This window comes from Acartia tonsa, chromosome 1 (genome assembly GCF_053477335.1).
Source record: "Acartia tonsa isolate MP-2025a chromosome 1, ASM5347733v1, whole genome shotgun sequence".
NCBI lineage: Eukaryota > Metazoa > Arthropoda > Copepoda > Calanoida > Acartiidae > Acartia > Acartia tonsa.
In genome coordinates, this window is record NC_137260.1 from 57,950,613 (window position 1) to 57,976,361 (window position 25,749).

A 25,749-nucleotide genomic window follows, 5' to 3' on the forward strand; every position below is an offset into this window, starting at 1 on the left:
TGGTTAAGCTTAGAGGAAAAAGTATTATCATAACAACCTTCGCTATTACTACACTTTATTATCCTTGTTCTTTCTGTATGCGTCATATATTTTGTACCATATCAAAATAGATTTTTTTTATTTTTCTCTAAAAGTTTGTTTTATCATTTCAATTTAAACAAAAGTCTATTTTGAAGTTTGACGGTGATAAGGATGCATATTTGATGAACAGTACAACTATTGTCTTATCTACGTACTATAATATTCTAGTGGCTTCGCCTATAATTTCGAGAGTGGATGTCATTTTCAGTGGCATATATCCTTTAAGGGTTCATCCGGCCATCCCCCCCTTCCCCATGCCAAAAAAATCTCAAAAGCTTTGCAAAGTGTCTAAAAAAATTAGCCACGTGACGTCATAAAAATTAGGGATGAGAGAAGAAGTAGGCAAGAAACCCCCTAAAAAAGAGATGAATAATCCCTCATTTTTATGACGTTACATGGCTGATTTTTAAGACACTTTGTAACACTTCAAAATATCCTTCACAGGAACAATAATACGCTTCAGTAAAACTTTTTGACCGACTTGTCAAGCTGTCCCAGAAATTTTTACGATATTGGTTTTAATTTTTCTGGCATTTAATCTAAACTTATGTTTTCTAGAATATTGTTATTAGAATATTATTTGAATAAAAAAAGTATGAAATATTAAATAGTTCAATATAGGATGGGATATACATTAACATTAAAAAAAAAATTATTAAATAAAGTAACTTACCTTTTGAATTTTTGTTGTTTGCCTCAGTCTCAGTTTTTGATTCTTCTTTTTCTGTCTCTGCATTTTTATTTTCACCCTCCTCCACACCCTTTTCACTTGTAGTCTTGTCACCATTTGAATCTTTTTCGTCACCATTAGTTTTAGCATCACTATCAACATTCTTTGATATAGCAGCTTCTGTGTGGCCGTTGGGATGCTGATCCTGATGGCCACTGGTGCTGACAGCTGTACCATTCTGGCCCTGGCCACTGTCCAGGGCAGGTTCTAATCTTTTATCTTTAGCGGATGGTTGTGGCTGACTTTGTGCTGAATTATTATCACAGATTTGGTTCCTATCACAACATTTATCTGTTCCAGGCCTAAAATAATTTTTTTTATTACAAGCAAAGTTTTTCTGCAAGGCTTTTAGTCCGTCTAGCGGTTGTTTACGTTAACATGTTAAAATTGTTCTGTCGATTTCAAACTTTCCATGATGATTCCTTTATTAGAAACGATGTACAATGTTTAAAGCTAAGCATCTCTTTAATCAAGTTTAAAAATTTAGGTATGCCCATAAACATTATCCTGTATTTAAGCAGTTTTTCAAGAAATTTACTTACAATTTTGTTTCGACTTTTATACATTTATATTCTGATTATTCAGTTCTGACACTCTACAAGGGTTAATGTATGTTTGTCCTACCATTTCAGAGTTTAGTTTTTTATGGATGTTGTCATCCTTATTTCCTTATTTACGTGCAAGCTTAATTTTAGAAAAGAATCTTCATTTTAATGAACTACACAAAATCCCTATTTTTTGTTATTTTTTCAAAACTAATTTTTTAATGTACCTTACTTAACCTCAGTTAACTTAAAAAAATGAATAAGTATTTTTATCCCTTATCGAACAATATCATATTTCTGTTTTGATTACAAAGTTTGTGTGTTTGTTTAGCTATTGATATTGATTAATTTTGTTAAAGTTTGGATGGGTATAATTCACTTATCCTATTAATTGATTAATACAAACACTTGAGAAATGCATAATTAATTAGGATAAGGGACAATCAAGTTAAATAATAACCAAGTTTATGCATACACTTATTTAATTAAAGGGCTGAGCTTTTGAATTTTTTTTTTTTGGGGGGGGGGGTAATCTTTATATCATATAGGCAAGGAAGTCCAAGCTTTAAAAATCTTTTGGGGGTGGTAAAAATTCAAACTTCAAAATTTTTGGCACCTACAAATTCGTTTTGGGGGGTGGGGGAGGGCAATGACCCATTCCCCCCCCCCCTTTTGGACGTTCTTGCTGCTCCCTTAGTTGTGGATTTCACGATGTCACGTGACTGACAGAGCAGCAAATTTTACTTTTTTTCATTAGATAAATAATACTAATGCAGCAAGTCTTCATTATTTTTAATGAAAATTTTTTTCTATAAATGTTTTGGCAAGTGTAGTGTTGACTTCATAATAGAAAATGCCAGGGATCTAAAGGGATGGCAATGGCCGATAAATTGATGTACATCCCCAATGATGATGCACAAAATTACATCTTCTATAGATTACAATTATTGGTTGAAACGTTTGGACACTCAACTTAATGAATCAGCTAATTAGAATTAATTAAAAGTTGATGATCAACGAATAAGAAAAGACTTTGGGGACTAGTGTAATAAACAGCCCATTGTCCCCTTTATCTCTGAGAAAATGCACTTCCAACAAGGTAAACCAATTAATCCAAATGATTGAATTTTCAATTTTTTCACAATCTTTATCGGAATTTTATTAGTTCAATCCTTTCTCCAATAAAAATGAATCCTTACTGTGGATGTATGAAATTACTTTTTTATTTAAATTTCAAACTCATAGAATAAATTCTACTCCAATAAGTATGGCAAATAAGCAGGAAATCCTTGTAATAAAGTAACAGGATGTGTGTTTGTGTATCTGTCTGTTTGTCTGTACCTAAGGATCTCGCTGACCGCTGAAGTTTTGCAACAAATTTACGTATAATTTTGTCAAAACTTATATATTTATATTTTGTATATTCAGTGCTCACACTCTACAAGAGTTCGTCTGTCCTACCGTTTTAGAGCTTTGCTTTTATGGAAGTTGCTATCCATGTTTGATAAGTTAATCCTTCCTAATTTTAAAACCAACAAATGATGTATGAAGGATTATAGTCATTTAGCGCATTGTATTATTATATTATAGACAACTTTTAACTTATTTAAAATTAAAAATTTTAAGATTAAGGCCTGGTCTAACAAAATTGGTGTATACATGTTTTTTATTGTTCGTAAGATATTTTCTCTAATACGTTGCTATACATGATTTTTAGCATGACTTAAAACAATCTTATCCCATCGTAAATTAATTTGTACAAAAGCTAACCGCTAAATCAATCTGGTTCTCCTTTACAAAAAAGCTTAGGATAGGTACAAAAAAGTTTCGTGTTTATTTTTAGAATTTTGTGTTTAGAAAAATCGCCCATTAGAAATATTTATTACTTTTTCTTTTACAGTAAGTGCAGTAAATTTTTTTTTTCATGGAATGTTGATGCAGTATTTTTTAAAAATGTAATTAAATAATAATTCATTTATAAAAAAAAATTATTTTATTATAAATTATCAATATTTAAATGCATAAAATCTGTCAATTTTTACATAGGGCAGAATTCCGTTTTGAAGATGCCATTATGATATTTCACTGTTGGACCCTCAGATGTAAGAACTTTATTTTAGTGTTTGGCCAAATTGACTTAGCAATTGTATCTGTAAGTACGTCTAATAACACCCTTTGCTTTTTTCAAAATCCGAGAAAATTTTTTTGCAAGAAAATGGCAAAAGTTTGCAACCTTTTTTCGCACCACTACTTAAATCGAGTTTTAAAACATTTTATATAAAATCATTTTTACAAAAATATCAATAATTACTTAAAATTAAGCCTGAAAGAAAAAAATCTCATTACATGTGTTAAATATCATGTTTTAGGTCTTTTTTCAGGAAAGTATAACTTCTCCTTTTTTGACAATAATATATTTTTTTAACAATTCAAAGTAAAATAAAATAAAACTTAACCAATTTTCTTGAATTATCAGTTGAAATTTTCATCAAACATGCAATTTAAGTGATGAAAATTTAATAAAATCATTTTTAATTACCAATTTTCTACATTTAAAACAAAATGTTAACAAAATTTAAAAACATTCTATTATATAACTTTAAAAATCAATAACATTTTATAAAATGATGTTTTAAAATATAAATCATTAAAAGGTATTAAAATGCATTTTAAGTTACTTAAAATTAAAAAGAGAACACCTTTTTTCACTTTATTCATAGTAATAGAGATTAATCGCCATTTGATGAAAATGAAACATTTAATAAACTAATTGAATCTTTTTGTGACCATATTTAAACTTTTTAATTTTTACACTAAGGTGTTTTTAATGAAAATCTTTGTTGATTTCTCTTATGCGACAAAAAAAGAAAGGGAATTTTTTACTATTTCTAGGTTTTCTTATGTAATTTAAACTATATAATATAATTTAGATTGTCTTTCTTTTGATCCACAAAACACTGTAAAATGTAACATATATGCAAAAATAACATTTTTGTAATGAATATTATAATATCCTTACATGACATTAAGTCAGAGAATATTCTTCAGATCATATGTTCATGAAAAGTAGCCATAACTTGGAGGGTTGCGCTATTTATTAGAATATTAAATAAACTTGAATGGTAAAAATATTAGCATAACCTTGGTCAATTAAAATGCTTTAGGTATATTATTCAGAAAGTTAGTTAAAAAAGAGAGAATTTACTGTGTATACTGTTGAAAGACTTTCAAAAATGCGAATTACAAAGCAATCCTAATAGATCGGGCTGTAGGCGAGTCTTAGTCGATTGGGGGATACGGGGGTTTTCTGATAGCAAATATTGCGTTATTGGTATACAAGGTAAAAAAAACAACATTTTAAAGAAATTCTTTAAATAAAACCCAACGTGTATAGATAGTACAAACATCTTAATGCTAGCAGACATATGTTTATCAATATTAGAAGAAAACTATTTCCACAAGAAGAATTATTCAGGTTTCTACTTTATAATTTTAAATATTTTTTCTGATAAAATGTTTCACATATATCGTATAATCATTTACAAAAAAAAATATTTTGTTAATTTAGATTTCAGAGAAGATGAATCCCTTCAAAAAACTAAGACGACATTTTGCATCTTCTGCTATGACATTTTAGAAAAAAATATAAAAAACCAAACTTAGTATGAAAACTATTTTCAACAATTTTTCTGAAGGTATTATCGTATTCTGTGGGTTTGTTATTATCATTAACTTATATCGAAAGTGCCAAACATTGCACCCTAACTTATTCATTTAATAAAAAATGAACCGTGATTTATATAATATGCAGCATATATTACAACTTTAAATTCATTGTTACGCAACAACCACTGGACCGATTTTAGATTGGTCAACGGATTTGAATTTATTACGGTCAGTACTTATTTTTTGCCACCTTTTACGAATAAATCGGCCAAGGAATAGCCAAATACGGTGTTTTTAAACTTAACTTGAAAAAATGGGGGCCAATTATTTTAATCAGCCGAAATCGGCCGTAATACGGCCGGCCGATAACAAAAACAGCTTGCTAATACTGTTCCAATTTGGTAACATTTTTAAGGGAAGGTTTATAAATGTCTTAGGGGTGGTTTTAGGCTTTGTTTTTGACCTCCATCAGACTCCCCTAGAGGATAAGGATCAAACAACTCGTATTCTAATATCATAGCTTCTAAAATCCTTATTTCTGAACCGATTTTTAAAAAATAAAGGTCTAGCAGCATAATTATGGGACCTGGAAACGATTAAAGCAATCCGTATATGCGTAGATTGAATCATAACAAAGATATTAAAAACCGCATGAAGATTTAGGGTTCACAGAGTTATACAAATTTGTTTTTAATATCAAGGAATTAAACTTTTCAGATAAATGGCAATAAAAATCCTTAATTGTATTATAAATTGTATTGCTGCACTATCATTCCAAATGTTTTATTGATTTTAGAGGATATTGACTGCACTTATTTTACAGACTAAAGAAAAAAGTGTTGTGTCAACCCCCCTCCTCCTTTTCCCCAGGTTCCCATAGAGGCCTCTAGGGGCGTATCCTCTAGTTAATAAATAAGCTGTAAGAAAAGTTTTGTAATCAACATAAACGGAAACAAGAATAAAACTTTAAGATAGTCGCACAGCAAGATCAGAGAAGCAAAATACTCTCTCTGTTTTTGTTGTGAATCATATCATATGCGAAAACACACACAGACACGTTAAACTTATGCAACAAACAAAGCCCATAATGTTCTGTTGTGACGTCATAAAAATCGGGATAGGAGAAGGAATGGGAGAAGAAAGTCTTTTAAAAGGAGATGTGGGAAATGGGGTTCTCCTTTAATTTCCCTTTCCCGAAATTTATGATGTCAACAAGGGCTTTTTCTGCAATGCAAATATAAATCAAATTTGAAAAATATAACAATTTAACGGATGAATATGTATGATGTTTATGCACAAACAAACGCCAAATATAAGCCATACGAATTAACCATGGTATAGTAAAGCTGGGCTAATAAATAAGACAGATGAAAAGTTTATGTTGTATAAAAGAATAAAGCTTATGGTGCGCATACACTTTCGCACTTTGTAACAGTATAAAACGTTTTATATTAGAACAAGGATGGCAACATCCATAAAAGCGAAGCTCTGAAACAGTTGGAAAAACAAACGTTAACACTTGTAGAGTGTAAGAACTGTTTAATCAGAATTCATATAAAAGTATAAAAGTCGAAAAAAATATAATTAAATTAGTTAAAAACTGCTGAAATACAGGATAATGTTTAAGGAAAAAAGCTATCCCTAACGAACGGACGTATTGATGGACGGATAGATCCTAATCATAGAAAAGCTTCAGTTTTAAATGGTCGATAAATTGATATACATCCCCAATGATAATACACAAAATCACTCCTTCTGTATAATTAGTGGTTGAAACGTTATAACACTCAACTTAATGAATCAACCAATCAAAATTCACTAAAGTCCCCAAAGTTGTGAAGCCAATGAATAAGAAAATGTTATCATTAAACAATGAGGAGTAGTGTAATAAACAACCCAATGTCCCCTCCCTCCTTGTATATTAACAATCTGCGGCCTGATAATTTAAAAATGTATACATAAGCGGGAGTGAATGTATGTATGTTGATATGCATATCGATCAGTATGATTAATGATTGTACAGATTAATTGAGCCTAACCATAAAATATAATATAATCAACCATCCATAACCCCTCTTCTATGCTACACTACTATACTTGATAAATTATAAACTAATGTGCAGAATAATAAATAAGATTTAACATTATTCTGAATTATCAATAGAAATTTCATATTCAAAAGGAATTAAAAGTTTTATTTAATTAAAGTACTTACCTTTTTGAAAAATTAAGACTGGAATTTTCTGCGGCTAAATTATCTATATTTCCACCACCCTTCGGCTCAATCAAACAGCCTGCACTGTCTGCTAACACTGGCTGCCGACTACTACCGCTAACGCCACTACTACCTGCCAGACAGGCTACCTGCTGGCGGTCACAAGTTCGGGAGCAGGACCGTGATCCTGGCCCGCTACCGCCATGCGGCGTCACCTCACGTGATTTGCACGAGGCAAGCGAGTCTCTGCTCGAATTTCGAGAATGACCGACCGCACGCTTCGCCGCTGCCGAGCAGACTTTGCCCTCCGCCGTGGAGACGCTGCAACGGCCGGCGCGGCCGACATGATGACCGCCGCCGCCGGTAGCGCCGCTGGATGATACAGATTCGCGCGAACACGCGGGCTTGTTTGCGCTTGAGTCGCGCGACCGATTGCAAGATTTACTAGCGCTAGGGTCACGCGACCGACAAGTGTTTGTCCCAGGTTTGTGCGCGCTCTGGTCCCTCGATCTCGCCGTGGACGGATTGGCACTGGGGTCGCGGGATCGATTAATCCGCTGGTTCAATTCCAATTCCTCCTCTGTCAGCTGAGAGTTGAGACTCCGCTCTGACTTACCCTCGCTTTCCACAACTGAAAGAAAAGATAGGATGGATAATACTTAAAACAAGGATGACAACATTCATTAAAGCGAAGCTCTGAAATTGAAGGACAAACAAACATTAACACTTGTAGAGTGTCAGAACTGAACAAGCAGATTATTATTGCATAAGTATAAACAAAATTGTAAGCTAATTTGTTGTAAAACTGTATAAATACATAATACTATTTAAGGACATTCTTACATTTTTAGTTCTTAATTAATTATAGAGATGATTCGTTATAACATTGTACCTTGTTGTAATAGGAATCAGTATTCCAAAGATCAGATGAATCGGATACTTTTAACATACAAAAATTTGATGTCAAATAGTAAAAAATGGATAGGCTAATTATAACATGCCTAAATTAACGAAAAAAGCTGACCGTTACGGACTGACGGACGGCCCGATCCTTATTATAGAAAAGATTCGCTTTTAATAAAATTTGGGCGAGTTTAGAAAATTCAATTTTCCATTTTGTTATCGAGCTCAGCTCAGCCGAGAGAGAATTTAGAGATTGTAACTTTTGAACAAAATTGGGTTACATTATTCAATTTATTTTGCACTTAAAATGAGTTGAGAACTTTTCTAATATGTATGTAAAATGTTTGTTGCAAAGTGTAAATTACCATGCATATATAGCAAGAATAGAATAAATTAAAATCAAGCATTTTGCTTTAGCTTCAAGATAGCAAACAAAACTTTTGAACATATTTTATTTTTGGACATTTAAAAGCCGCGAACTGCAATTAATATCAAAGTTAGGTGGTTGAATTTATTCTCATCTCTTGAATGTTGATCTTATTTTACTATTGACTATCTATAATGCAAAGTCCGTCCGTCCGTATGTCTGTTCCTTGAGATCTCGGTAACAATGAACCTATCGGATTCTAATCTTCAGGGAATATATCTACTGGTCCTGTGGTGGTTTTAGGCTATTTTCTTGGGGGGTGAGACACCCCACCCCCCAAAAAAACAAAAAAAATCCCCCCATTTTTTTCGCTGTTCGAAAAATAGTGGGTGCACCTCCAATTTTTTATTTACTTTTTTTTAAATACCTCATGGGGCAAAGCCCCTGGAGGCTAGGGCCGAAGCCGCTAGTAATAGAATAAAGTTGCAAATAAATCATTAGAAATGTACTTTTGTCATGGAATATCCTATAAATTGTAAAGGGATTATTTAGATTTGATGTAACTCAACTAGATATATTTAAGTAGCAGAAAACGTAGATAGTATTCTTTGAGTATTATCATTCAAGAGGAGAAAATTCTTGTCAGCTTTCCAACTGTAAACAAGTTTAATAATTAATTAGAATGTGTAAAATATTATCATATAAATGAATGGCATAATAGTTATTTATCGCATCGTATTATAGACAGCTAACCGAGGGTATTAAAATGAACAGTTATAAGCTTAAAACTAGTTTTGTGTTTGAAGGCCCTGTCTAACAAAACTGGGATTAATTTTAATATTTTTATTTTAATATTCGTGGAAAAATGTCTGTAATACGATGCTATACATGATTTTTCTCTGTGGCTGAGAACCAGTTCTAATCCAGCGGATATCATTTGGTTTCGAAGCCATACTGGAAATTATTTACTATATCTATGCATATTATAGTTAATTGAATGGGGTAGATCATTAAGGAACCCAGATAAAGTATTATAATACTATACATCTCTTCTTAATATAATCAGGAAGGTAGGGACAATGGCAACAGTCTTTTGTTAATATCATAACAGTACAAAGGGTAGAAAGAAAGAGATGTGACAATGGGCTGTTTATTACAATATTCCCCAAAGTTTTATAATAACGTTTTCTCATTCGTCGTTTTAACAACTTTGAGGACTTTTGATTTGTTGATTCATTAAGTTGAGTGTTCAAACGTTTTAACCACTAATTTTCATGTACAGAAGAGGTCTATCATTATTTGGGTTCTGCATCAATTTATCGGCTGTTGTATTATCCCTTTAGAACCCTGACAAAGACCTCATCATTTCCCTAAATACAAACACAAATAAATTGGGAGGAAGATGTTTTTATCCCTGTATCTCTGTTCTATTATAGGCTCTGATTAGGAATACAATTACCATGATAAGTAATAGCTAAGTAAAATTATATAGATAATAGTTACTTTTTACTTTCTTCATACTAATAAGCTAAGATTTATTTATCATTTTGGATCAACGAGGACCTTACAAGGAGCAGAAGCATGAAGAAGAAGAGGGTTTAGGCTTGTAGCAACCCTCTGGCAAACGGAAGGGGTTTGGATACACCCTCTGGTGTCAAACCCCTACACTCATCGTAACCCCCCTTTAAAATGCACTACAACATTCTTTTAAACCTCTCTAAAACAACAACGAGGGGTGCCAAATTGAAAAGTCACAGGTCTCTTAGTTTTGGTTTATGAGAGTTGTTAAAAAACGTCTTTTTTTCTATGTGTGTAAAATGAAACTAATTTAAGGAAAATTTTAATGCAAAAACGACCTATAACCCACTAAAATTAACCCATTGGCCATTATGTGTTTAAAATAGCTTTTTTTATATTAGGCTGAAATATAACAGTATAGTATAACTTACTAATATTAACTTTGGTCTGAGGAAGGTAAATGAGAACGTTGTAGTTATGCATATGCAGGGGCTAGGGAATGCATATCAGACAAACAACTCTAAATGAAAATTCCCCCTCAACCCATTTTCCTTATTACATCCCTTCTTACCCACTTCTCTTCAGCTACTTCAAAAAAAGCTCTACACCAACAAAATATTTAGTTTTCGACAATTATTGGCTGAATATTCTCATGTATTCAACTCTCCCTACATCCATGTATCTATAAACATTAACTTCTGGCATCTAGCTATACCTATAAAGATAATCATTATGCCAATACTCCTTCGCATTCAATTCTAAGAATCTCATCTTTTATATTGACACAAGGATGACAACATCCATAAAAGCAAAGCACTAAAACAGTAGGACAAACGGACATTAACACCTGTATAGTGTCAGAACTGAATAATCAGAATGTATAAGAGTCAAAGTAAAATTGTAAGATTTTTGTTGAAAAACTGCTTGATGCAGGATAATGTTTATGGACATACTTACATTTTTAGGACTGGATTATAGTTTTGCTTTGCTTATAGTATAATGAATCACCATGCAAAGTTTGAAATCGATAGGACAATTCTAACATGCCTAAATTAAAAAGCTATCCGTCTCGGACGTACGGGTCGACCCTGATTATAGAAAAGCTTCGTTTTTAAAAATAGGATGTTTGTCTGTTTATTTGGCTTAAACGTAAACAGTCGAAGGTATGAAAGTATACATATAAAAGAGATTTTAGGCGCCAAAGGCAAAAAAGATATCAAAACTTAAAAACAAGAAGGTTTTTAAAGTTAATCTAAGTCTACTGATAATTTCAACCAACAAAACAATCATGTACACTAATACTTTAGGGAAAGTGTGTTTCAGACGACGAAGATATTTTGAAGAAAAGATTTTGATATTTACTGAAATGTTTGATTAAGTTGATTTATCTATTTTATAGAAGCTTCACAAATTTTTTTTTCTTAATAAACAATATTTAGACACACCCAGTGCATTGTTTAATATAAATGCCATTACACAATATAACATGTATTTCATGTATATTATGGTTCAGAACTGTTTTAATGTGGTGGAACTATATGGTATTTTGATTTTAGGCGGTGGTAAAAAATCTTGATAGTGGACGTAAAAATGCGTGCGAAGCGCGCCGAAATTTTGTTGGGGAATTATTTATTTGGGGGGGGGGGTAAATACCCCCATCTAAAAGGTTGTGGGTGCATACAGCAAGGTAGGGGTAAATTTTATACATGGGGGGTAAAATGGAAACAAATTTGGGGGTGCCTACTGTACCCCCAAATTCGTTGGGGGGGAGGGGGGATAATCACCCCTTTATCCCCCCCCCCTTGGACGTCCTTGGAAGGATGGAAAGGGAAAGAGTAAGTCTGTCAGTGAGGGAGGTGTGCACATATATTGATATTACTTATCTTAAACCTGTGTATTGAAAAAAAGGAAGAGAACAAAAGTTTTTCAATATGTATTGATGCTGAGGATTATATAAACACAAATATGAACAACTTTTATCAGATATTGATCGTCTAAACAAATGTTTAAATATTTTATAGACATATATATACAACATCGGCCTATATCAACCAAGGGAGGGAGTGGACATTTAGCTGTTTATAACACTAGTCCCCAAAGTTTTACTAATATGCTTTCTTATTCGTTGGGTTGACACCTTTGGGGACTTTTATTGAATTTTGATTTGTTGGTTAATTGAGTTGAGTGTCCAAACGTTCGAACCACCAGTAATTGTAATCTACAGAAGGAGTAATCTTGTGTATAATCATTGCAGATATACATCAATTTATTGGCCATTGTCTAATCATTTTAGATCGCTGATAACAACCATATTTTTTTAATGAAAGCAAGTATGATTACCTATGCGCAAAAACTTCACTATATTTATGTGATGACCAACAATATGCATTTATATAAAAACCCTCTCTAAATAATACCTGTGTTTGTCTGTCTGTCTGTCTGTAATGCTCAGGAATTACTTACCAGCTTTAACACTTTGTGTTGATCCAATTTCAGAAACAGGAGCAGAGTAGATTGGAGTTTTAGTCCCAGTTTTATCATCGCACAACTAAAATCATAAAAAGGGTAATTTTAAAAAAATATCTTACCTATCATAATAGTTTAAATAAAATTAAATAATACTTCCATTAAAATTAAAGACTATTGTTTTTTAGAAATAACGCCATTTTTAAAAAACTTTTAAACTTTATAATATTAGACCTATGCCTTTTTATGGTTTTCTATCTACTTTAGGAAAAAAGGAGTAAACAATGTAAAGAGATAAACCATCTAAAAATTCCTACCCCCCTCCCCTCTCCTATATTGTTTTTTAAATTTAAATTTGAAAATAATTGACTCACTATAAAGCTAGAGAAACTGCAACTCACAAACACGATCGTAAAATACTTACAGTCGTTTGGTCGTTTTTACTCTAGAACCTTACCTCTTGTGAGAGTGCTGTCATATCTACAGGTTTGATCTTCCTGAGGGCGGAGAGTTTCTCCAGCCTCTCCCTGGCCTGCTGCTCCACGGCGATCACGAAGGCGTCCTGGACGTTGTTGTGCTCTGCCAACTCCTCCGCTAAACAAATAAGGCTGTCAGCATATGTAAGTAACGAAGCAAAGAAAATATAAAAATTCAGACAAAAGGATTAGAAAAGCATATTTTCAGTGTTTATATAAGTGAAGAATAAATTTATTTGAAAAAAAAGTGAAACCTATCATGTGTATTTTATATTTTTTAACCCTTACAGATCGGGCCCCTATTCCCACCTTATCAGATCGGGGGGGGGGGGGGCTTTAAGAGCCCCCCCCCCCTCTACCTCGGCTCCTGTGATAAAGACGTAAAAATTTTAAAACAGCTGTAGAGCGGCCAATTTTGCAGCTAGGATGACAAAATTTTAGGACGAACTTTTTTTTTCATAACAAAAAAATACTTTTTCTGATCATCGCCGAAAAACGGCAATAACGGAAACCGCCATTTTCGACGGTTACGGTAGCACGGCGGTTGGCAGCGCCAATTAATATTTTTATCTGTTTACCAAAAAATTCTGTAAAAGATTCGGTCTCTAGCAGTAATAGAAGCCACGATATCCATGATTTATGTCTGTAGTAAGAGCCGGACAAAAATCGGCCATAAAGTCGGTCAGGGAGCGGTCAAACGGTCATAACACCACTTTTCTCAGAAGATCATTGATATCTAAGTATTCACCAAAAAAATATTAGGTTTCTATCTTATACACAAAAGTCATAATGTAGAAATTAAGATTTATTTAGAATTTTTTCTAATTTTGGTGCTACCCAACCGACTTTGACCGGACACCACGACCGACACAGACCAGATATCCTAATAAAATCAACCCTTGTCGACGTATAATTACTAAACTTAAAAAGTCATGAAGTCACAGCTCTCCATCTTACCTACAAAAAAATTGAATTTAAAAAAAACTAGAGGGGGCCCCCCCCCTCCTGATCTGTAAGGGTTAATGTCAAATTTGTAGCATAATTGATAGACCTACGCATCTTTACTAGATGCTGATTGGGAGTCCCCATAAAAAAAACCCAGCTTTCTTTCTCCAATAGCAGACAAGAAAATCTTACTTTGACCATAGCATTTAGGCAGACGGACGGACAGACATAATTTAAAAAATACATGTTTCTAAGAAAATTTGCAATCTGTAGAAGTATTATTAAACTTATACCTAATGAAATATCTCAGAAAGTCTACCCTTTGAATGAAACTTGAAAAAAAACAATATCTTATGGCTACTAACAAATTGAGGTTCACTAAATTATACCTTAAAACTAAATTAAATTGAATCGTGTCCAAATATTTAGGAAATAAAAAGTTAATTACTGGTGTAAAGGAAAAAAGTACTATAATTACCGCGTTTTTTTTGGAAGTGAGTTTTCTAATTAACAGTTACTAACAAAAATAGTAATTGGTCAAATAAAAATAAATCTCTAACTATCTTTTTAAAACTTCCTATTTCTAATCTTTATAAACGTTTTCAAGTTTTACTTATAAAATGTAAATAAAATAAGTAAATAAGACGAAGCCCAATCTGTACCACTTTTGATTCCTATTTTGTAGGTTTTTAACCCATGCCTAACCCATGCATGGGGCTTATTTTTATATTCATATCTTAACCTAACCTAAACTGTATAGAAATGATTAATAATATAAATATTTACACTCCTGCGTTTGTCAACTCCGACGTTTGGGACTAATGCGTTTGTCCTGGAACCCTTTATATAATAAATATTGAGCTATCAAAATATGAAATCTCAATAAATTTTGTTGTTATTGAGATCTAATTGGACAGAGAACTAAACTTTGTATGACTTACCCAACTTGTTGCCAGTCCTTCGCTTTACCCTCAAACATATTGTACGGGATTTTATGCACTGAAAAATTACAAAAATTAAATTTGAAAACATATAATAAGCCAAAAAATCGAAGCTCCAAAATTTGTTTCAAATATGCTTAAATACTTGATAATGTTTAAGGAGATGCTTACATTATTAGGACTTGATTATAGAGATGCTTAGATTATGACTTTTTTTGTTTCAATCATTATTTCCTATTATATAAAGTAGTAAGCGTTTTTGTCTGTCCCGAAATATCTCGCTAACCGCTGAACCGATATTGTTCTCCTTTACAGTGGAGATTCTTATAGGTCATGAGAAGGTTTTAAACTATTTTTTGGGAAGGGTGACTTCACCCCCCCCCCCCAAAAAAAAAAAAAAAATATTTTTTTTACTCTTTTGAAACTCAAATTTAAAATGGGTTGAGATCGAATTTACCCCCTACTACCTTAAGTGCCCCTAGAGGCTTATAGGGGGCGTAGCCGCTAGTTATTATAAAAGTCAGTTGAATGAAATAATAACAATTAACAAAATTGTAGTCATTTTTAAAAAAAATCAAAATGTTAAAAATGGATTATTTCTGATACCGATTATGGAGTTGCTTTACGTTCGAAATGATACCTAACTGTTACCGAAATTATCCGGTAAAGTTTTAAATCGAAAGGACAATTCTAAAATGCTTAACATAAGGATAAAAGCTATTTGTTTAGTACGTACGGACGGATAAACCTTCATTTCAGGAAAGATACGCTTTAAAAATTGAAAACTCGGGAATAGCCCTTATCGTGGCAACGCCCCTTAAGGGGCAATTCGTCGTATTTTTAAAATGGCTTTTTATAGGTTATTTTATTTTAGGTTATATTTGGTTAGTTGATTTCCCCAGAGGGATAGGCAATTGGCCCCGCAGGGTTAAAGCCCCTCCCCCCCCCCCCCGGAGGGGCTAGAAATAGGAGAAAACCTACTGTGAAAAATACGAAGAATCGCCCCTTAAGGTGCGTTGCCACGAAAGGAACTATACTTGAAAACTCAAATACTAAATAAAAATCTACTAAAAGTTATAAAAATGTTGTTACATTTGTAGAATTATTTCTTCATAGAGTTTTTAAATTAATGTTAGTTTGACTTTAGTAAAGAATTTGATGCAATATATTCATTTCCAATATCTTGTTTTGGCTGATGTTATATCTGTTTTTAAAAGCGAAGCTTTTCTTTAATTAGGGTCGGTCCGTCCGTCCGTTACAGTTAGCTCTCTTCGTTAATTTAAACATGTTAGAATTGTCCTATCGATTTCCATCTTTGAATGCTGATTCCCATAACAGCTGGGTACGACTTAGAAAGCGCAGCAACTTTATAATCGTTACCATATGTCATTTTAAACATTCTGATTTTTTACTTTTTTGACAACAAATTTTGTATCTTAGTATTATCCGATTTATCTAATTTTTGGTATACTGATTCCTATTACAACAATGTACAGTTTTGTAAGTGAAGCATCTCTAAAATCAAGTCCTAAAAAAGTAAGTATGTCCTAAAAAAGTATTTAAGTTGTTTTGCAACAATTTTACTTAGAATTTTGTATACACATATGCATTAATATTCAGTTTATTAAGTTCTGACACTCTGCAAGAGTTAATGATCGTTTGTCCTTCCATTTCAGAGCTTCGCTTTTATGGATGTTATCATCCTTGTTTTTAACATAAGGGAATGGGACAAAACTTTTTTTTGAAGTGCGTGTTGATAATTACAATTGCTTATTTATTATATATGAGTATTTTTTAAGCTAACTTTAAAGGAAATCAAAAGAAAACAATAAAAATAACTTATTTTTTTTATTTCTAAAACTTACATTATGAATATGATTTATAACTTCAGCATGTGAGCAATTTTGTAAAGTTTTGCCATTGATCTCCAGAATCTCGTCAGCTACTTCCAGCTCAGCCTTGTCAGCAGGAGATCCTGAAAATATATTCAAATTATTTAGTTTTGGCGGATTTTTAATTAGTGTTTGATTTTTAATATCAATCTCAAAAAAACAAGAATGACAACATCCATAAAAGCAAAGCACTAAGACGGAAGGACAAACGGACATTAACATTTGTATAGTGTCAGAACTGAACAATCAGAATATAAATGTATAAGAGTCGAACCAAAATTGTAAGTAAATTTTTTTTTAAACTGCTTGATACAGGATAATGTTTATGGCATACTTACATTTTTAGGACTTGATTATAGAGTTGCTTCGCTTATAACATTATACTTTGTTGTCCCAGGAATTAATATACCAAAAATCAGATCAATCGGATGTTTGGATCACATGAAAATTTGTTGTTAAAAAAGTAAAAAAAACAATAGGACAATTCTAACATGCCTACATTAACTAAAAAAGCTATCCGTTACGGACGGACGGACCGACCTTCATCATAGAAAAGCTTCACTTTTAAAAATAGTTAAATAAACAATAAAAAGGGCCTTTTAATGGTGCATAGATCGGGACAGAAAAAAGTGTCATGTGTGACGTCATAAAAATACGTCTTAAAAGGAAAGATGAGAGGAGAAGTTGGAAAGAAAAATTCTAAAAAAAGATGGATAATAGACTATTTTATGACGTCACACATGACACTTTTCTCTGTTTTGCATAGATCTTGATTTTTGAAACTATAGATGTAAAGAATCTATGTTTCACAGAAGAAAATAGGTTATCTTAAAGTTTCAATGCATTACTGACAAACAGATAGAAAATAAAAAACAATTATACACATTTTAAGAAAACTGATTTTCTAAAACTACATTTTTATTGCAAAAAAAAGGAAATAAATTCAACTATAAATGCAAAACACATTTCTTTTCTTCTTAATTCCCTAACAATTAAATAAAAATAATGGAAGGAGCTTTAAATGCCTATAAATTTTATTAGAGAAAATAGAATGGCCTCACATAAAATAATAAGCAACATAAAAATAACTTTGTATTCATGGTTTAATATTGACTTCTTGTTCTCTTTTTGCAATAGTAAGTTAAAGTTTAACCAAAATGCTTTGCAGTTATGCATCGGTAATCTACGTTCTTTTATCTTTGAAAATTGGATAATCTAAACCTGATTCTAATATGAAACTAGTCTATTTTGTATATAAAAAGCAAATAATCTATTTCAAATTAGCGGCTTCCGTACAGCTGCTGAGATATAAATTCAACAAAGTTGTTTAAAATTCAACAGATTAGCATTAATATTTGGTTTCATTTAATTGTAATTTTTATTATTATTTTACTCCTTGAATTTGCCAGTGTCAAAGCATGGCAGTCATGAAAGAAAGGGGACAATGGGCTGTTTAATACACTAGTCCCCAAAGTTTTATAATAAAGTTTACTTCTTCGTTTGCTTAACAATTTTGGGGACGTTTATTGAGTATGATTTATTGATTTATAATGTTGAGCGTCCAAACGTTTGCACCACTAGTTGTAATCAACAGAATGAGTTATTTTGTGTATCTCATTGGGAATGGACAACAATTTATTAGCCATTGTCTTATCCCGTGGGGTCCCTGCATGGCAGGAGTCCTGTTGCAAACTCTGTTAACGACCATTACAGACAATAATAAAAACTCAACACACTAGATAAAACTCATTTTCTATTTAGTGGAAAAGGCCCACTTCTAGATTATTTGTTCGGGTAGATCAGCAATCAGAAGGTATGATTTCATATATCCTTAACTAAAGTAACAGGGTGTCTGTGTGTTTGTGTGTCTGTACCGAAGGATCTCGCTAACCACTGAACCGATCGGGTTCTTTTTAACATGGTAGATTCTCATTGGTTCTGGGAACGTAACATAAAGAGGTGTCGTAACATAAAGTAGTAACATAAAGACTTTAACAAACAAAAACATTTAAAGTGCCACTAGAGGCTTCTAGGGGCGTAGCCGCTAGTGTAAACTATTGTATGGTGATATGTTGGAATATACTATTTAAGAAATAGCAAACAGTAATAAACAGAAAATTTAATTTTTAATTGATATACTATCTCAATGGAAATTTTTAATTTTGTACTTCTTGTCAATAACATACATTAATGGGATGGTAGGTTGTGCTAAAATTCCGTAAAGGTGTTAGTTTTAAGGCTTAAAAACAGTAGTAGAACAATAAAATTTATGTTAAATAAAAAAAAAAAAAATTTGTCTATAGTTCTTTTCAATAAGGAATACACATATTTAGTGAATATTATCGTTCTACTACTGTTTTTAAGCCTTAAAACTCACACCTTTACGGATTTTAGCACAACATTCCTCCCCCTTTGTCTACCTTAAGGTATGACCTTGTAAGAACCCTTGAAAAGTAGCATTAAAAGTTGTACAACTCGTTAACAATAAGAAACTCTTTGTTTACATTTGTTTAAATTAAACAAATTTTACATTTTTGTGAAAGAATAAAAGTGAGCTAAGCAGCCACCAATATTTTGCTGATTTCATAGCAGCGCAGCTGATTTGATGGCTTACGCAGCCGCGTGGCTGATAATGAAGCTTAGTGCCGAGCCCTGAATGTTTTAGAAATGTTTTAGTCTATTTCAATTTGGAGAAAACAACCAATAAAAAAAATTTATTTGATCATTAAAATCTAGGAAAACATGGATGACAACATCCATAAAAGCGAAGCACTGAAATGGTAGGACAAACGGACATTAACACTTGTATAGTGTCTGAACTGAATAATCAGAATATAAAAGTATAATAGTCGAAACAAAATTGTTAGTAAATTTGTTGAAAAACTGCTTGATAAAGGATAATGTTTATGGACATACTTACATTCTTAGTACTTGATTATAGAGTTGCTTAGCTTATAATATTGTTCTTTGTTGTCCCAGGAATCAATATACCAAAATCAGATCAAACGGATATTTAGATCACATAAAATGAAATTGATAGGACAATTCTAACATGCCTAAATTAACGAATAAAAGCTAACTATCTCGGACGGACGAACGGACCGACCCTACTTATATGTAGAAAAGCTTCGCTTTTAAAAAGTCATAAATCAAAATTATAAGATACAGATACAATTAAAATTACTATAACAGTAAAAAACAAACTAAATCAGTTCTGCCCGGGAAACCATGAATAGATCACTAAGGATATGTCTACTTTGCCTTATTTAGATTTTCCAATACAAAGTAAAGATTAAGACCTAGTCAGATTAATAAACACACAAATGAAACATCCAATTACTTTTACAAACATGTGAAAAGTTGGAAAGGTTTTGACGTTTCTAAAGTTTTAACCTTTTTTATTTGTTGATTAAAAAGAAAAAGTCAACACTAAAATTGTAAAACATTTAACTTTATAATAGAAACAATATATATAAGGAGGAAATATATATTTTGTGAAATTTGCAAACAGATACAGATCTTTCACAAGAAATAAAAAGATATACCCTTTCTCATATCCCAGCTCCGTTTTATAACAGGGAGGAAGGGGACAATAGGCTGTTTATTACACTAGTCCCCAAAGTTGTATAACGTATGATAACCCTTGCGCATATGTCGACTTTGGGGACTATCAATCGAATTTTTATTAGTTGGTTCATAAAGTTGAGTGTCCAAGCGTTTCAACAACTAACTTAAATCTACAGAAGTTGTAATTTTTTTATCAACATAAGGGATGTACATCAATTTATCGGCCATTGTCTTATCCCTGTAGATCCCTGGTTTTATAATCTAGTCTTTTATCCAGAGTTACAGAGGACACAGGACTGTAAATGATGCTACCAACCAAAATTGTTGGGCAATTTGTTAGCTTAAAAACAGTTTTGGGTAATTTTGTTTATAATAATTTGGAGGCATATTGATTTTTATATCCATTGTTCCGTTCCTGCTTTTTATTCTCATTTTTTTGTTTAGTCTAACCTCCCCCCTCCAACCCCTCCCCCACTTTCCCCCTGGTTTTCACAAACTTCTCTCTTTTTAGTAGCGAAGCTACTCTATAATTCACTTTGTCCGTCCGTCCGTCCGTCCGTCAGTCAGTCCGTCCGTAACGCTATGGGGGAAATGGGATTTACTCAGCTCCTATAAAAGATAGAATGCTGAAATTTGTTGACAACATTCCCATCATTAAGGAGCACAATTGACTATAAAACATCATTGGCGTTCGGACCGATTTTTAGCAGGTTTTATGCTATTTTTATATTTTTCACATTTTTCTCCATATCTTCAGTGTTTATGGTCCGATTTTCAAAATTTTTTCAGTTACAGATATCAAAATTAAATTTCCCGTCGTTTAAAGGAACAACCATGAAGGCCAGACTGCCTTTTTAGCAGGTTTTAGGCTATTTTTATATTTTTCACATTTTTCTCCATAATTTCAGTGTTTATGGTCCGATTTTCAAAATTTTTTCAGTTATCGATATCAAAATTAAATTTCCCGTCTTTTAAAGAAAACAATCATGACGGCCAGACTGCCTATTTAGAAGGTTTTAGGCTGTTTTTTTTTATATATTTAACATTTTTCTCCATATCTTCAGTGTTTATAGTCCGATTTTCAAAATTTTTCAGTTATAGATATCAAAATTAAATTTCCCGTCTTTTAAACAAAATAACCATGACTGCCAGACTGCCTTTTTGGCAGGTTTTAGGCTATTTTTATATATTTAACACTTATTTCCATATCTTCAGTGTATATGGTCTGATTTTCCAAATTTTTTAAGTTAAGGATTTAAAAATTAAATTTTTTGTCGTTTTAATAAAACAGCCATGACGGCCAGACTGCCTTTTATCAGGTTTTTGGCTATTTTTATATGTTTTACATATTTCCCCATATCTTTGTTTATTTTGATGCAATTTTCAAACTTTTATGGTATTTCAGTATCAAAATAATTTTTCCCATTGTTATGAGCATCTTTAATATAATTTACTTTGACCATCGTCATCATGCAAAATAAAACAAGGTTTCATGTTTATTTTATCCAATAAATCTATTCTTGATTTTAGTAAAAACCTTTTAAATCTACCTGTATATTCCCATCGACGATTTTTTGTGCTTCGCTACTTATGGATGTTGTCATCCTTGTTAAAGTCATTGATTTCTACGTATTTCTGTCGGGGAGTTAAAACTATCTACATTTCTTAACCAAAACTAACAAAAAAAATTATTATATTAATATCCTATTATATAGAATGTAAGGGTTTTTTGTCTAAAGCTTAAAATCTCAATAACTACTGAACCGATTGGATTCTTCACTTAGGTCCTGCAAAGATTTTAGGCTATTTTATTTTCAAATTGAAGTTTTTGGATGGTTTTACAGTAAATATCTCTCTACATTCATTTAAATATATATATTTGCAAAAACATGATTAATTAATTTAATGAATGAGTGTACCAAAAGAAATCCTATTATATAAAGTTGTAAGCTTTTTTGTCTGTAGCGCAGAATCTCGCAAACCACTGAACCGATATGGTTCTCCTTTTCAGTGAAGCTTCTTTTATGTATAGGGAAGTTTAATTTTATAATTGACCCGTCAGATGGTTTTAGGCTATTTTTCTGCCCTATGTGTAACCCTTTAATTAAAGATCCCCCTAGATGGTAGAGGCACAGCCGCTAGTTATCAGATATGGGATTAATAACATGTTCATACTCTCAACTTTGTTTCCATCAAATATTGGATGAATATCATTTCATTTCAACATTTAGATTTTCTATACATATCTCTCTCTCTCTCTCTCTCTCTCTCTCTCTCTCTCTCTCTCTCTCTCTCTCTCTCTCTCTCTCTCTCTCTCTCTCTCTCTCTCTCTCTCTCTCTCTCTCTCTCTCTCTCTCTCTCTCTCTCTCTCTCTCTCTCTCTCTCTCTCTCTCTCTCTCTCTCTCTCTCTCTCTCTCTCTCTCTCTTTCTCTCTCTCTCTCCTATTTCTCTCTTCTTAACTTCTTTATTAGACACTCATATGCAAGCTCTCTAATTTTTTTCTCTTTCAAATAAATACTCCTTTCCTCTCTTTCTCGCAATGGATAGCAAATATTTTCTATATTTTAAAATGTGTCCGCATGTATGACTTCCTTTCACATTAGAGCAATGAATCTGGACGGAGTATATCTTCTTACATGATTCTACTGATAAACTTTCATTTTTAGACCGCTAATTTTTGGAAATTGTATTTTTTATGCAACTGATCCAATAAAACGTGATAACTTAACTCTGCCATCAAAGTGTAATGTCAAGTTAAAGCTTTTAAAATATTTTCTCGTATTCATTCGAATCCGGTTGATAGAAACCGGTTCTCATCCATACGAAAAAAACTATGTCTAGCATCGTATTATATCCAGCTTTCTACGAATATAAAAATGTACAATCATAAGATTAAAACCAGTTTTTTAGCCGGTGCCTTCGGCACTGCGGGGCTGAAAAAAAACTTGTTTTAATCTCATAATTGTACATTCTATATCCGCGGAAAGCCGTTTATAATACGATGCGGGAAATAACTATTATCCATTCTAGATTAAAGACGCTTTATTTCATTTTTAATTGCAGTGTCATCCTTGTTCGGTATATTAAATAGTTACATAAAGTTGAAAAAGTTTATATATGCATAATTCACAAAGAGAAAGAAGAGGAATTCTGAAGAAAAATCATAAGAAATATTTTATATAAATTGTATTTTCATATATATTTCACGCTCTGGATGTCATAAATATCAAATATGTCAAAAACTTGATGTCAAAATTGTTATAAATGATTTTAATAATGAAATAAAAGCAAATTTTGTACTAGATTTTTACAAATCCAAATTTGTTTGAAGTTAAATATGAGGATGTAGAGATAACAAGGTTGGAAATCTACATAATTAACAGATGATATCGTAATAAAAACTATTCATAAGAGAATTATAATTTACTATTACTATTTATTACTGAATATTACAATTATATTCGATTTTTGTATGGCTTTCAGGTGCCTGACTTCCAGCAGACGAGCTTAGCAAATCCAATTATAAAAAGAAGTAAGGTTTTCTTTGTCTGAAGCTAAATATTTAAATAAATGCTGGTCTATTTTGTACATTTGAGGGAAGCTTGATAATTGTCTTCTTGTGGATTTACATTATTTTCCTGACCTCCCCCACCATCCCCTAGAGGGTAGGGGCGAAGTTAAAAATATGACTTTCATCATGTTCACCTCACAAAGTTATTTTCATATTATTGTGCCTTGCAACTATAGAAATCATTTAAAATTAATTTAAACTCTGCAAAATGTTCAGAACAAATATAAGGAACATAGTAAATACATTTGAATTTGTTAGAATTTTTAAGATGCTGGTTTAAATTTCTAGATTATATTTAAATCATTATTAATATTAAATAAGGGTAGGCGATTGTAAAAATTAAATTCAAAATCATTTGTCTTGCTTAATATCTTGTCATTCCTCTTAAAACGTTTACATTTTACCTAAATTTTAGACAAATACCATTGTTTGTAGGACTACTTCCAAAAAAAGTCCAACTGCAAGGAATTGAATTTATAATAAATGTATAAGTATAGATGTATAACCCAGACAACTAACTGGTTCCAATCGTGGAGACCCTTTTTCGTCTGCTATCAAATTGATTTCTGTCCTATTATAGCGACTTGGTTGTTTTAATATTTCCGACGCTATTGACTGATAATCAAAGAGCCTATTGAAAGGTGACTTAGGGTCCCCATCATTACTTATCACCTGTCCTCTCTATTCTTTTACTTTAAGGAAAATACAACCCATTACAATACTCGAATAACCAAAACAAATTATAATACATACTAGCGGCTACGCTCCTAGAGGCCTCTAGGGACACGTACAGTTGTTTCTTTTTAATCTATCTTAAATTCAGCTATTTACCAAAAATATTTTTTTCCCCGATAGATAATATTAGTTATGTTTTTAGCTAATTGCAAAAATTTCCGCAGGGCGCCATTTTTTTCATTTAATTTTTTTGTCCATTTCTCTGGGGAGAGTAATGGTACCCTCCCCCAAAATAGTTAAAAAAAACTTTCCGGGACCTATGAGAAGCTACCCTGTTAAGGAGAACCCGATCGATTCAGCAGTAAGCGAGATCCTTTAGTACAAATAGACAAACAGACAAACATCTTGTTACTTTATTTTAAGGATGTATCCTATACTTGAATACACAAAAAATATTAACCGGATGTAAAGTATAATGTGGAAAAAGGTTTCCATTTGTTTAATTTTCCTAATGGAATAAAAGGATAATACTAATTTTCATTACACTCTCATTTCATATATATATATTCTAAAACAAAAAGAGAACAAGGACAAAATAATTATTTTTTGTATGTAACGTTGCATTAAAAATCTCAAAACATTTTTGATGATTAAGTAATAGATTTTAGTAGAGTTGTGCTGGATATCCGGCCATTTTAAATATCCGGCCGGATAGCGGATATTGAAACATTCCAAATACCAGATATACAGCTGATTTCTGGCGTAGGCCAGAAATTCTGCCGGATACCGGATATCCGGCATTAAAAATTAGCCAGATATCCGGTCTTCGGTCAAAAAAGTATCCGGCCCAACCCTAATTTTTAGTACTTATTTAATTCTCAGCAACTTATAGGAACACTTTGAAGTAAAGATAACATAAGCTTTGTCGGATTACTTGACTTAACGGACCTAATAAAGTTAAAAAGTAGCTGCGCCCCTAAAAAGAGAAAAACAATATATCTTTCTATAAATGAAAATATATTTGTAACTGTTGCAACTATTTTTATCCAAGTACTATCTTTAATTAAATTCAGTATTCTTAAATAATTTAAATTAATTTCCATGTACTTTTAATATTATGGAAGAAATCTATTTTGAATCAAAAAACAGTGACTTAATCTGTATTCTATTTTAAAATAATATAATATTTTG

At 32.0% G+C, this 25,749-nt stretch overlaps 1 protein-coding gene across 1 annotated transcript in view; it reads right to left on the minus strand.

The window, feature by feature from the left end:
- The window catches only part of LOC145324747 (uncharacterized), a 97,118-nt gene that overhangs the window by 67,773 nt on the left and 3,596 nt on the right, over positions 1–25,749 (minus strand). Inside the window, exons 2-7 of the mRNA XM_080167357.1 lie at positions 16,719–16,828; positions 14,854–14,911; positions 12,949–13,085; positions 12,489–12,573; positions 7,238–7,868; positions 755–1,113 (exon numbers count right to left, since the gene is read on the minus strand). Coding sequence (XP_080023483.1) covers positions 755–1,113; positions 7,238–7,868; positions 12,489–12,573; positions 12,949–13,085; positions 14,854–14,911; positions 16,719–16,828 — 1,380 coding nt within the window. The remainder of the gene's footprint in view (positions 1–754; positions 1,114–7,237; positions 7,869–12,488; positions 12,574–12,948; positions 13,086–14,853; positions 14,912–16,718; positions 16,829–25,749) is intronic.